This window comes from Geotrypetes seraphini, chromosome 12 (assembly GCF_902459505.1).
Source record: "Geotrypetes seraphini chromosome 12, aGeoSer1.1, whole genome shotgun sequence".
Lineage (NCBI taxonomy): Eukaryota > Metazoa > Chordata > Amphibia > Gymnophiona > Dermophiidae > Geotrypetes > Geotrypetes seraphini.
In genome coordinates this window covers 76916546-76930453 of record NC_047095.1, presented here as the reverse complement: position 1 = coordinate 76930453, position 13908 = coordinate 76916546, and the positions used below count along the sequence as shown (strand labels likewise).

The 13908-nt window shown below is 47.6% G+C and overlaps 1 protein-coding gene across 1 annotated transcript in view; it reads right to left on the bottom strand.

Annotated features, from left to right (window-relative positions):
• Positions 1-13908, bottom strand: part of ELOVL1 (ELOVL fatty acid elongase 1) — a 180334-nt gene that overhangs the window by 94367 nt on the left and 72059 nt on the right. Inside the window, exon 3 of the mRNA XM_033915886.1 lies at positions 7916-8008. Coding sequence (XP_033771777.1) covers positions 7916-7973 — 58 coding nt within the window. The 5' untranslated portion in view covers positions 7974-8008. The remainder of the gene's footprint in view (positions 1-7915; positions 8009-13908) is intronic.

Here is a 13908-nt window from a genome sequence, read left to right as displayed (position 1 = left end):
GGCCTTGGTCACACAATGCAGAACACAGATAAACCCTATGCAAATACAGGACTACAAACTAAAAGTCCTAATATACATAAATGAAACCCTAGGACACTACCAGAAAAATGGAGAGAAATGCATTTCTTCCTGAACAGTGCAAAATATAGACAGCAGATGTAAATTCTGAATTGAACATAAAATCATTTTACCTTTGTGATCTGGTGATTTTATTTTTCTAATCATCTTTACACACTCTCTGGCTATACTTCCTTCTGTCTGTGCTCTTAACTGTTTCCAGGACCTTCTTATCCATTTGCTGTTTTACTCGCCTTCACTTCTGCCCTACAGCCATCTTTAATCAACTGTAGTGAGGCAAGTAAGTTGGTATGAAAGGAAATGGGCAAAGTATACTTGAATGTATACCTATTAAATACAAGCAATAAACTCACTCCTATTATATTAAAGTATTCAATATGATACAGTAATTGATTGATGATACCTGGCTAGGACTAAGAAAAATTTGGTAAGACTGAAAATTATTCAAAATTCTGCAATGAGATTGATTTATGGTCTGAAAAAATAGAAACATAGAAGATGACGGCAGAAAAGGGCTACAGCCCATCAAGTCTCTAGCATTATATACTAAAGATGACATTAAGGTCACGAGAATCACAGATGTCCAGTACACTGGGGAATCCCTTTGGGTTAATTTGGCCAGAGGGAAAGACAAATGCTTGTATCTTGGCATAATTTACAGACCCCCAAGACAACAGGATGACCTGGATATGGAAATAATCGGAGATATAGAAAATATCACCTTGCGTGGGGACACAGTATTGCTAGGTGACTTCAACATGCCTGATGTGGATTGGGTTACACTTACCTCTGCTTCCGGCAGCAGCAGGAGGTTTTTAAACTCTATGAAAGGAGCAAGCCTCAGGCAACTGGTGTTGGAACCGACAAGGGATCAGGCAATACTGGACCTGATACTTACCAATGGAGAAAGTGTCACAGAGGTCTCGGTGGGCGACACATTGGCCTCCAGTGACCACAACATGGTATGGTTCAATATCAGGAAAGGTTTCACTAAATCTACTACACTAACCAAAGTCCTCAAATTCAAGGACACAAATTTCAAAGAAATGGGAGACTTCGTTCACCAGGCGCTACAAAGCCAAGAAGAAACCGATAACGTGGAAGACATGTGGTCGACTTTGAAAGCAACCATACAAGAAGCAACAAACCGCTATGTAAAATCAGTAAGTAAACGGCGAAGGAACAATAAGCCACAGTGGTTTACTGCGGAGATCTCAGACCTGATCAAGGAGAAGAAAAAAGCATTCATCTCTTACAAACAATCAGGGAAGCAGGACTCTAGAGCAGACTACCTGGCCAAATCAAAAGCTGTCAAAACAGCAGTCAGGGAGGCTAAATTCCTCATGGAGGAGTCTCTAGCAAAGAACATCCAGAAGGGAGATAAATCCTTCTTCAGGTATATCAGTGACAGAAGAAAAAATCTCAGGCGGGATTGTAAGTCTTAGGAATCCAGACGGAGACTATGTGGATAAGGATTCGGAAAAAGCCCAACTATTAAATGAATACTTCTGCTCAGTCTTCACCCGAGAAGCGCCGGGGCTTGGCCCTCAGCTACAGACAAGGGTTGGCTCAGTTGACCCTTTTAGTAACTTTGAGTTTACGCCCAGCAGTGTCTACGGTGAGCTGTCAAAGCTCAAGGTTAACAAAGCAATGGGGCCGGACAACCTGCACCCCAGGGTGCTTAGGGAACTGAGTGATGTCTTGGCGGAGCCACTGTCCACGCTCTTCAACCTCTCCCTTAGTACAGGCAGCGTCCCGTTGGACTGGAGGACGGCTAACGTCATTCCACTCCACAAGAAAGGCTCAAAGATGGAGACAGAAAACTACAGACCAGTGAGTCTAACATCGATAGTGAGCAAACTAATGGAAACTCTAATCAAACACCAATTGGATAAAATCCTGGATGAAAAGAATCTACGGGATCCCCGACAACATGGATTTACTAAGGGGAGATCATGCCAATCCAACCTGATCAGCTTCTTTGATTGGGTGACGGAGAAGCTGGATATTGGGGAGTCCCTGGACATCGTGTACCTGGACTTTAGCAAAACATTCGATAGCGTACCACACCGCAGGTTGCTGGGCAAGATGAGTTCTATAGGATTAGGTGACACATTGATGCAATGGGTTGGGAACTGGCTTGGAGGTAGGCTTCAAAGGGTGGTGGTGAATGGCACCCCCTCCGAAATGACGGAGGGGATCAGTGGAGTGCCACAGGGCTCAGTCTTGGGCCCAATCCTATTCAACATCTTTATAAGGGACTTGGCAGAAGGGCTTCGAGGTAAAATAACATTATTCGCCGATGACGCCAAACTAAGTAATGTAGTGGGCAAATGCACAACAGACAAAGATTCAATGCCCGACAACATGATGCACGACCTACTCCTGCTGGAGCGCTGGTCTAGGACATGGCAACTCAACTTCAATGCCAAAAAATGCAAAATTATGCACCTGGGCAGCCAAAATCCATGCAAGTCTTATACCCTTAATGGCGAGATCCTAGCAAAAACGGTAGCAGAACGAGACTTGGGGGTGATCGTCAGTGAGGACATGAAGTCTGCCAATCAAGTGGAGCAGGCTTCATCCAAGGCAAGACAAATAATGGGTTGCATACGAAGGGGTTTCGTCAGCCGTAAGGAGGAAGTCATTATGCCATTGTATAGATCCATGGTGAGGCCCCACCTGGAATACTGTGTGCAATTTTGGAGGCCACATTATCGCAAGGATGTGCTGAGACTGGAGTCGGTGCAGAGAATGGCCACCCGGATGGTCTCGGGACTCAAGGATCTTCCATATGAAGAACGGCTTGACAAATTACAGCTATACTCGCTCGAGGAGCGCAGAGAGAGGGGAGACATGATCGAGACGTTCAAGTATCTTACGGGCCGCATCGAGGCGCAGGAAGATATCTTCTTTTTCAAGGGTCCCACGACAACAAGAGGGCATCCATGGAAAATCAGGGGCGGGAAACTACGAGGTGACACCAGGAAATTCTTTTTCACTGAAAGAGTGGTTGATCGCTGGAACAGTCTTCCACTACAGGTGATTGAGGCCAGCAGCGTGCCTGATTTTAAGGCCAAGTGGGATAGACACGTGGGATCTATTCACAGAGAAAGGTAGGGGAGGGTCATTGGGGTGGGCAGACTAGATGGGCTGTGGTCCTTATCTGCCGTCTATTTCTATGTTTCTATGTTTCTAAGTCTGCCCACTCTGCTTACCCACCCCCTGTCTATGCCCTAATGACCCAATTTCCTTATCTTGACCCTCGTAGGGATCCCTCATAGGTATCCCATTTATTCTTAAAGTCTGGCACGCTGTCTGCCTCGATCACCTGCACTGGAAGCTTGTTCCAATGATCAACCACTCTCTCTGTGAAGAAATACTTTCTGGTGTCGCCATGAAATTTTTCGCCCCTGAGTTTGAGCGGGTGCCCTCTTGTGGCCGAGGGTCCCTTGAGAAAGAAATATCTATAGAGAATTGCATTGGTTACCGGTTGAGGCATAGATTATTTTCAAACCTAGCTTAGCAGAAAGTATATTAGAAAGTCTTAGCAGGGGATGCTCCTTCCTATTTGACAGAATTATTTTGTTTTACATCTTTAAAATACTCTCAAAATACTAAGGCCTTTCTGATTTTCCACCAGTGAAAGGTTGTAAAGCAAAGAGACATCATGACCGGATGCTCTCATATCAGGTTGCTTTATGGGATAAGGAGCTGAAACTACTATTACTGATTTTTGTATCCTATTTACACTTTAGAAAACAACTTAAGACTTACTTATTTTCTAGATTCTTGGGTTCTTAGTTTCTTATTCTCATCTTTTGTGTATTTTTTAATTAATCTTGTGTAAACCGCATAGAACTTAAAGGTAATGCGGTTTAGAAATGAATTTTTATGTTATAGGAATAGTCAGGGACCACTTCACAGGTCATAGGCCTGATGGGCTGCCGCGGGAGCGGACCGCTGGGCACGATGGACCTCTGGTCTGACCCAGTGGAGGCAACCTCTTAAGTTCTTATGTTCTTAATTGCTTGTACTACATCCATCTTTGGCATTAACTTTTAACATTCAACTTTCTTCCATTTTTCTGCTTCCTTCTCAATCTGTCTACTTTTCCATGTCTTTCCCTCCTCTCCATCCATGTGCACCATCTCCTCCTTATCTCTCCTTCCCTTCCCCTTTTCCCATGGTCTGATATTTCGTCCCTCCATCCCCTTCTGTGGTCTGGAATCTCTCTCCTCTTCCCTCCTCCCCCCACAGTGGGCAGGCCATCTGCCTCTTCTCCTTCCTTCCCTCCACCTGACATCTCTTCACCTCTTCCTGTGGTCTGCACTCTCTCTCCTCTCCTGGCAGTTTGGCATATGTCTCTCCTCTCCTCTTCCATCCCTGCTCTGAATCTCTCTCTCTTCCTTTCCCCTTCCCTTCTTTCTTCCCACAGAGATCTGGCATCTTCTAACCCAGTGTATCACAAACTGTGTGCCGCAGCACACTAGTGTGCCTCCTGAGATTCCAAGTGTGCCACAGCTCACAGAGGAGGAAAAGAAGCACCGGCCAGCTGACTTGCCTCTCGCTGTGTATCTCCCTGGACTCCTGCCTTCTGCATCTAATCCACACCCCCAGAACAGCAGCGGCAGCTCAGTGTGCTTTTAACTTGGACACAGAGCTGCCTCGAAGATTTAGACGTGGTTTTCATCAATAGCCTCGGGGCCTTTGCTAGGTCAGCCCATTACAATGATGCGACTTCCAAATTAATCCTCGCGGCAGCTCTGTGGCCAAGTTAAAAGCTGCTAAACAGGAAAAGTATTGCTTGGCACGGGAGGAGGGAGAGGGAAGGGAGAAGGGGTACTGCTGGACAGGGGGAAGGGGAGGATGAAGGGAGAAGGGGTACTGCTGGACATGGGGAGAAGAAGAGGTGCTGCTAGACAGGGGGCAGGGAAAGGGAAGGGAGAAGAGGTGCTGCTGGACCTGGCAGAAGAGGAGGGAAAGGAAAGATGCTACACACTGATGGGGAGGGCGAGATGGTGGATGGGGGAGAGAGCATATTAGCTGTGAGTGAGGGAGGGAAGGAAGGAAAATTGTTACAGGAGGAGTGAGAGCGATGAGAGGGAGAAATGGACATGGGGTGGAGGAGAGAGAGAAATGGTGCATGAGGAGAGAACATGGGTTGGGGAGTGGGAAGGAAGGATGTCACTTGAGGGAAGAGGGCACTCGGAGAAACTGGAAGGGGACAAGTTTAGAACCAATGCCAGGAGGTTCTTCTTCACACAGAGGGTTGTGAACACATGGAACGCGCTCCCGGAGGAAGTGGTCGGGCAGAGTACGCTATGGGGATTCAAAGAGGGATTGGATGGATTCCTGAAGGATAGGGGGATTGAGGGATACAGATAGGGGTAGATATGAGTACAGAAAGAGTATAGATAAAAACAAGGGGGCTACAGGGCTAAATCAAGATAACCTGACAGGTCATGGACCTGATGGTCTGACCCAGCGGAGGCAAATTCTTATGTTCTTATGAGGCAAAGAGAGAGAAAGTGTGGAAGAGGCAGAAAGGGTTGGACTCATGGAGAAGGCGAGATAGATGGGGAGGACAGAAAGGAGGGAAGGAGAAATGTCACACTCGGGGGTACAGGGGAGAGTGAAAAGTTGGACTCATGCAGGGAGAGAGATGTTGGTTAGGGGAGGGAAAGAGGACCAGAGGAGAAGCATGTAGGAAGAAGAGAGAAAAAAATGTTAGACTGGTGGAAAGGAGAGATAAATGTTGGATTGGGAGGAGGGCCAGAAAGAAGGACTGGAGGGGGCAGAAAGGAGGAAGGGAAAGAGAAATGTTACACTGGTGGTGGGGGAGAAGAGGAGAGATGACTAAAGAAAGGAGAGATATCAGGCCAGGGAATGGAAGGGAAGGAGGGGAGTCTGGTAGTACTATAGAAATAATAATATTAGTAATAGTAGAGAGAGATATCAGATTATGGGAAGGAGAGGAGGGAGATGCCAGACTGGGAAGGGGGGAAAGGAAGAAGAGAGATGTCAGACCACTGGGGGGGGGGAAGGAGAGAGAAATAGGAAGGGAAGGGAAGACATGGAAAAGTAGATTTTGAGACAGTGTTTTCTGCATTTGGTCTGGGACTCAATCTCAACTATTGGAGTTCACGGTCAGGCTGAATGTACCTGATAAAAATTTGAAATTCACTATGATCCATGATATGAGAGAAATCACATTCTTGGATGTGAAAATTATAAAAGAAAATCAACAAATAAGTACCACAGTTTTCCATAAGGCAACTGACAAGAATACATACTTGTCTTATGACAGCTAAAACATGCATTACCTATTAGCCAATTTCTTAGGATCAGAAGGATCTGTTCTTCTGATCGGGAATATAAGAGACAAGCCAGGGGCTTGATGAAGCGGTTTTGAGCTAGATCTTATCCGGAATGGGCTGTTCAGCAGGCATATTTGAGGGCATTATATACAAATCCTATCCTACTTCTATAGTCTCAACAAAAGCACCCGATGCAAAAACATGTATGTGTGCTAACCTATTCTGACAAAGCTTCTGAAGTGGCCAACATTATACGAAAACATGCCCGAATCTGTTGAATTACTTTGGCATAGTTCAAATCATAGAATTGTGAGATATCCCGAGATAAGCGAATCCCCAAATATTGAATGTCCCTGGAAGCCCATCAAAATGGATAACGTGCAACTAATTGTTGAACATCCCTGTCCCCCAAAGTAACCCGTAACATCTCTGATTTGTCCATGTTCACCTTGAAACCAGACACCTCACCAAACTCAGAAAAAAGCTCAAGTAAAATAGAAAGGGAGACCTCCAGATCCCGCACATAAAGTAAAACATCATCCGCAAACAGGGTTACCCAATGTTTCATGTCCCCAACCCTAACCCCTCCGCAGCTCCAAATGTTCCCGAATATGAATGGCCAGGGGTTCCATCGACAGAGCAAATAAGAGTGGGGACAATGGACAGCCCTGACGGGTCCCACATGCTATAGAGAAGAACTCCATATATCCCCCATTGATTCGAATAGTGGCTCAAGGTGCCCTATAGAATGCTTGCACCCAAGCTATAAAAAAAGATCCTAGACCCATCCTTTCCATCACCTGCCACAAAACTCCCAACTCACCCAGTCGACAACTTCTATCAATAGTCAAAAAAGCAATTTTATCCAAGGCCTGGCTAGCAGCCCACAACAAATGCAGAGTCCTCCAAATGTTATCATTGACCTGATGGCGTTGGATAAATCCGGATTGATCCTGATGAACCAAGGCGGGAAGAATCCTCGCCAAACGGAGAGCCAAAACTTTAGCTATGATTTTAGCATCAGTGTTCAAAAGCGATATTGGTCTATAAGCACCGTGTCCCAAGGGATCCTTCCCAGGTTTGAGTAGCACAGAAATACCCGCTTCCCTCATGGTCGAAGGCAAAGAAGTACCCCCTCAGACCCCATTGGCTACCCAAACCAAAAGAGGGGCCAAGGATTCATAAAATTGCTTATCACTTCACTTTTTAAAGAATTTTTTCTTTCATCAGACTTCTAGGATTCAACAAATCAGGTAAGACTAGAGGAAATGCTATGCAACAATCATACACATGAAAACTTGTTGTTTTTAAGTTTTTAGCAACTCCATTGTCATATCCAAACCCAAGTCAGTCGTTTTGAGACACAGTATCTCCATTATGAACATCTCTAAGAAATAACTAGAAAAGTAAAAGGTTTCTTAGTGTTCTGTCCTGCAAAAAACTTACGAGCTCTTTTTCCTTGTACACAGAGAAGTGCAGGATAACTATAATGTTCAGCCAGAGGAAGAGGGTCTCACCTGCTCCCTTGATGAATTCCTGGTACATCTGTACCCCATGTGTCAGCCACGCTTCCATGCTAAAACTACTCTAAGAAGTCAGCTCTTCCCAACCTGAAATAAAACATAAAAATAGCATTACAACTTTTTGTCTGCCACTACAGACTCTTGGACATGTAAAGCACAGTTACTTACAGTAACAGGTGTTATCCAGGGACAGCAGGCAGCTATTCTCACAAGTGGGTGACGTGATCCAACGGAGCCCCGGTGCGAACGCCTCACAAGCAGACTTGCTTGGAGAAACTCGAAGTTTTGAGTCGCCCGCACCGCGCATGCGCGAGTGCCTTCCCGCCCGACATCAGGCGTGTCTCCTCAGTTCAGCTAGCTAGCAGAGAAGCCAACTCAGGGGAGGTGGGTGGGATGTGAGAATAGCTGCCTGATGTCCCTGGATAACACCTGTTACGGTAAGTAACTGTGCTTTATCCCAGGACAAGCAGGCAGGTATTCTCACAAGTGGGTGACCTCCAAGCTAACCAAAGTGGGATGGTGGGAGAGTTGGCAACTTAGGAGAATAAATTTTGCAATACTGTTTGGCCAAACTGTCCATCCCGTCTGGAGAAAGTATCCAGACAATAATGAGAAGTGAAGGTATGAACCGAGGACCAAGAGGCAGCTTTACAAATTTCCTCAATCGGTGTAGATCTGAGGAAAGCTACGGAAGCTGCCATTACTCTGACCTTATGGGCTGTGACTTTACTGGGAAGAGAAAATCCAGCCTGGGCATAGCAGAAAGAGATACAAGCCGCCATCCAATTGGAGATGGTACGCTTAGAGATAGTTGTGGAGCTAGGCACGGTTTACAGGAATTGTAATGAGAAAGGAACTCCAAGGAAAGGGCTAGATGAAGATCAGAGGAAAGAAGGAAGTTAGAGGGCTAGGATGTCAAATAAGGAGGGAAGTGTTAGATTTTTGAGAATAACCAGGTTTTCAGATGTTTACGGAAAGGTTGGAGAGCACTCAGGTTCCGAAGAGGGGAGGTAAGGTTGTTCCAGAGCTCGGTGAGTCTGAAGGGGAGGGAAGTCCCCAGTATTCCTGGTGGAACTGAAGAGAGTATCCCTCCCTGACGATGGAAAGGACCCAGAGGTCAGTGGTAATAAACTAAACTAAACTAAACCTTAGGTTTGTATACCGCACCATCTCCGCATGCGCAGAGCTCGGCACGGTTTACAGAGGTTGAGAGGAAAGGAACTACAAAGAAGGGATATAGGGGAGGGACTGAGAAGATAGAGAGGGACAGGGTACTAGAGAACGGGAGGTGATTAAATTTTTGAGAAGAGCCAAGTTTTCAAGTGTTTACGGAAGGATTGGAAGGAGCTAGAATTTCTGAGCGGGGATGAGAGGTTGTTCCAGAGTTCTGTGGTTCTAAAGGGGAGGGATGTTCCAAGTTTTCCTGCGCGGGATATACCTTTTATAGATGGGAAAGATAGTTTCAGTTTTTGGGAGGGTCTAGAAGAGAGCGGGTTTGAGGAATTCCAGAAGAGTGGGATAACGGGAGGAAGGACGCCATGTAGAATCTTGAAGGCTATGCAGGCACATTTATAGAGGACTCTGGAGTATACTGGGAGCCAGTGAAGCTTGGAGAGGAGTGGGGAAACGTGATCGAACTTGCCTTTTGCGAAAATAAGCTTGGCTGCGGCGTTCTGAATTAGCTGAAGTCTATGGAGGTTTTTCTTAGTTAGGCTTATATAGATGGAGTTGCAGTAGTCCAGTCTAGAGAGTCCATCTAATAGTCGTCCATCGGTGGAAAAATGATGGAGACAACCTCCGATAGGGGGAAAAACGGGAAAAGGCAGAACGACTGAGGTTATGCTCTTTTCTAGACAGTCAAAAAGGCTGAGGAGCCTTAGGAACAGCAGGAGGCTGAGGTTTCTGCTGTTTCTGCGGATGCGGCCTCTTGACAGGCTGACGAATGGCAGGAGCCTGTTTAGGTGGAAAACGCCACTGGTAAATAAGAGGCGGGCATGCAGGTTGAGGAGGAGCTGGCTTTGGCTTGGGACGAAGAATAGAAGCGAAAGACTTCTCGTGGTCCGAAAGCTTCTTGGTGGCTGCCTCAATAGACTCATCAAAGAGGTCATTGCCAGCGCAAGGGACATAAATTCAAAGTAGGTAATGAAATGAAAATTGTAGTTGAGGACTCTGGAGGTCATCATAGATTTTTGGGAGAAACGACAACCAAACCTGCCCATGGTTTTACCCTCTCATCCTGGAGGGACAGAGGCATAGACCTGAGAGGGGTGAGAACGCTTCAACGAAGATTCCACCAGAAGGGATTGTGAAACAATTGAGCATGGTCAAATCCTTTATGATGCACAGTCTTGTATCTGGAATCCAATTTGCCCGGAACAGCTGGCATGGAGTAAGGAGTTTCCAGACAGCGGATGAAAGTTTGATCCAAAAGCTTGTGAAGAGGAAGCTTGAGGGATTCAGCAGGAGGTTGAGAGAAATGCATGGTCTCAAGATACTCCTTGGAAAACTTGGAGCTAGTGTCAAGTTGAATATCCAAATCAGCTGCCATCTGGCGTAGAAATGCTGAAAAAGACAGCTGATCTGCAAAAGCCTGGCCTCGAGAGGGACTCGAGGACGACGAGGCTGCATATCCCAATGAGGAAATCAATCTGGATGGAGACAGAGAACCCACCGGGTCTTCGAGTTCCGGAAGCGGAAGGGTCGAGGTATGCGATGGTGAGTATGGAAGAAAAGGCTGCTTCCGATGAGGCGAGGCATGCCTGGATGAATGCTTCGAAGAATGCCTCGATTGATGATGCGAGCTGTGCCTTGAAGTAGGTCTCGATAATCGAGGAGAGCGGGTCCCCACCGAGGCCCCCAGAGAAGGGATAGGGCTGGAGGCAGTGGAAAGAAGCATAGGCTGCTGAATGGAAGAACCACAAGGCACTCGCAAAGACTCTGCTCCTTGCATCGAGTGCACGGGCTCCAATGGAGGCATGGGCAAAGACTCTGCTCCTTGCGATGCATGCCGAGATGCCAGACCAGACACTCGCAGAGACTCTGCTCTCTGCAGAGAGTGTCCATTCGACTGAGGCATAGGAAGCGGCACGACCTCGCGGGAGACCTCCACATGCCCAAGCTAGATTTGGGAGAAAAGCTTCGGGCCCATGGTAGTAAAGAGCTGAATGAATTGCTTCTCCAATAAGGTCTGGAACGAAGCCGGCAAGGATGGATCCGTGTCTCCAACGGGACCACCTGCACGGGCTTCGTGCTCCCTCGAGGCAGTATGAGAGTGCTTGGACTTAGAAGCCTTGGGCACTTTAAGCACCACCGGGGGATTAGGCTGCTGTGCTACCTGACCTGAAGACAGTGGAAGGCACTACAGCAGGCGTCGAAGACATAGCCGGGACAAACGAGGCAGGTTTGATGAGACCCAGAGCAGAAGCAGTGGAAGTCTAGAGAGCATCAGATGATGTCGAAGGCGAAGCACCTCTCGATGACGAAAGCTCCATCGAAGACTCCATACTGAAAAGCTGCTCCCACAGAATGCAACGACGCTTGAAAGCATGAGGCTTAAGTGTTGAGCAAGGCCGGCACGATTTCGGGAGATGTTGAGGCCCGAGACACCGAAGACAGCGTCGATGAGGGTCCATCAGGGAAATCGCGCGCTGCCACTTGGAACACTTTTTAAAACCAGTCGCAGACTGGGACATAGGCCGAAAAAGCTCCGCCGCAAGATTAAAAATTTTTTTTTTTGAAAACAAGAAAAGAACGACAAAAACCAGCGATTCTGAGAAAAATAACCCAAAACCGAGGAGATAAAGAAGGCACAAGTGAAAACCACTTCACGCAGAGAGTCGAAGACGGACTTCTCGGCTCCGCGGAAAAGTAAGAACTGAGGAGACGCGCCCGATGTCGGGCGGGAAGGCACTCGCGCATGCACGGTGCGGGCAGCTCGAAACTTTGAGTTTCTTCAAGTAAGTCTGCTTGTGAGGTGTCCGCATCGGGGCTCCGTTGGATCACGTCACCCACTTGTGAGAATACCTGCCTGCTTGTCCTGGGATAACATAGTATATGACGGCAGATAAAGACCCGAATGGTCCATCTAATCTGCCCGACCTAATTCAATCTAAAAATTTGTTGTTGTTTTTTTTCTAGCTATTTCTGGGCAAGAATCCAAAGCTCTGCCCGGTACTCTGTCAAAACTCCCTCCCTCCATCTACACCCTCCCAGCCATTCTTCCACCAAACAGCCATATACAGACACAGACCGTGCAAGTCTACCCAATACTGGCCTTAGTTCTTCAATATTTATTATTATTTTCAGATTCTAGATCCTCTGTGTTCATCCCACGCTTTTTTGGAGTCCGTCACCGTTTTCATCTCCACCATCTCTCTCAGGAGCGCATTCCAGGCATACACCACCCTCTCCGTAAAGAAGGCTTTCCTTACATGTACCACAGCTTAGTTGAGAAATACTTGTTTTATAAGCAAATAGCTCTCTTAATCAGACCAAGTAGAGGGCTTTCTATCGGCCCAGTCAGCTCTCAAATGCAGGAGCTAATTAAATCCTCTCCCACCAGCAGTGACTCTGTACTTTTCAGCCCTTGCTTCCAAAGGATACCAAAGCCTGCACTTTTCCAGCATAGCAGAGGTCTTACCAATGTGCCCTGTCAATCATCCATGGGAACATTTAGGAATGTCTCTGATCTTACAAATACTCAGTCTAGGCAACAATATTCCTGATCAGCTGAACAGCTGTGGCAGGGAACTTGCCCCCCCCCCCCCCCCCCGCCCATGAAGTCGGGTGGCAGGAGGGATGCCCACTCCCACCTGCCAACCTCCCCCCCCCCCAAAAAAAAAAGCATCCCCCAGCAGGAGTGCCCAATTCCTCCTGCTGGAATCCTCCCCAAAACAACACCCTCTATCTGTGATAGGCAAGAGGGATGCCCACTACCTCCTGCCGGTAAGCCCCCCAAACCCCCCATCCGCAATAGGCAAGAGGAATGCCCACTTCCTCCTGCCCCTAACCCCCCCTAAAAAAAAAAAACACACCCCACCTGATCGACCTCCCACCCACCCAGCAATCCCCTTAAAGGAGAGACCATCCCCTCACTTTCCCCCATACCTTGTAAAGAGAAGGTCTGTCTGGAAGAAGGCCTGCAGGCCTTCCCCTTCCCAGTGCATTCTGGGATGCACAAGGGAGAAGCCTTAGGCCCTGATTTGCTCAGATGTCTAAGGCCCCTTCCATTGGAGGCCTTAGGCACCTGCACCAATCGGAGTCTCAGGCCTCCTTCCCAGTGCATTCAGGGATGCACTGGGAGGAGCCTAAGACTCCAATTGGCCAGATACCTAAAGCCTGAATCAGGGCCTTAGGCTCCTCCCTGGTGCATCCCAGAATGCACCAGGAAGGCCCACCATTTTCTAGTGGCGGGCCTGCTGGCTGGAGGGTGTATGCCTCCCTCTGACCGACCTTCTCAAGGTACGGGGGGATGGTCTCCCCTTTAGGGGGATTTCTGGGTGGGTGGGTGGGGGGTTGGCAGTTGGGTGAAGAGGTAAGTCGGTCACCAGGTGGGGAGTGTTCTGGCAGGAGGGCAAGGACATCCCTCCTGCCTATTTCGGTTGGGTGTGGGTGGGGGGGAAGTTTTTCTGGCAGGAGGGAGTGGGCATCCCTCCTACTGCTTGATGTGGGTGTGGATGGGGGGTGCATCAGGGGTTCCATGCCACTGCGGTTGCTGCTGAGCTGATCGCAGCAGGGAGATTCTCTTGCTGCGATCAGCTTAGTGGCAACATGATTCTTTAACCGGCGCATGTGGCAGACGCCGGTTAGAGAATCGGGTTGGTTAGGTAGGATTAGATGGGAACGCAATTCTGTACAGGACACTCGTGTGCCATTCTCAATAGCCGCTTAGGAAGCTGCTGAGATTGGGTGTCCTATACAGAATCAGGCCCTAAATGTGTGGTTCACATTAAATAATAATAATAATTTATTTTCTTGTATACCGCCCA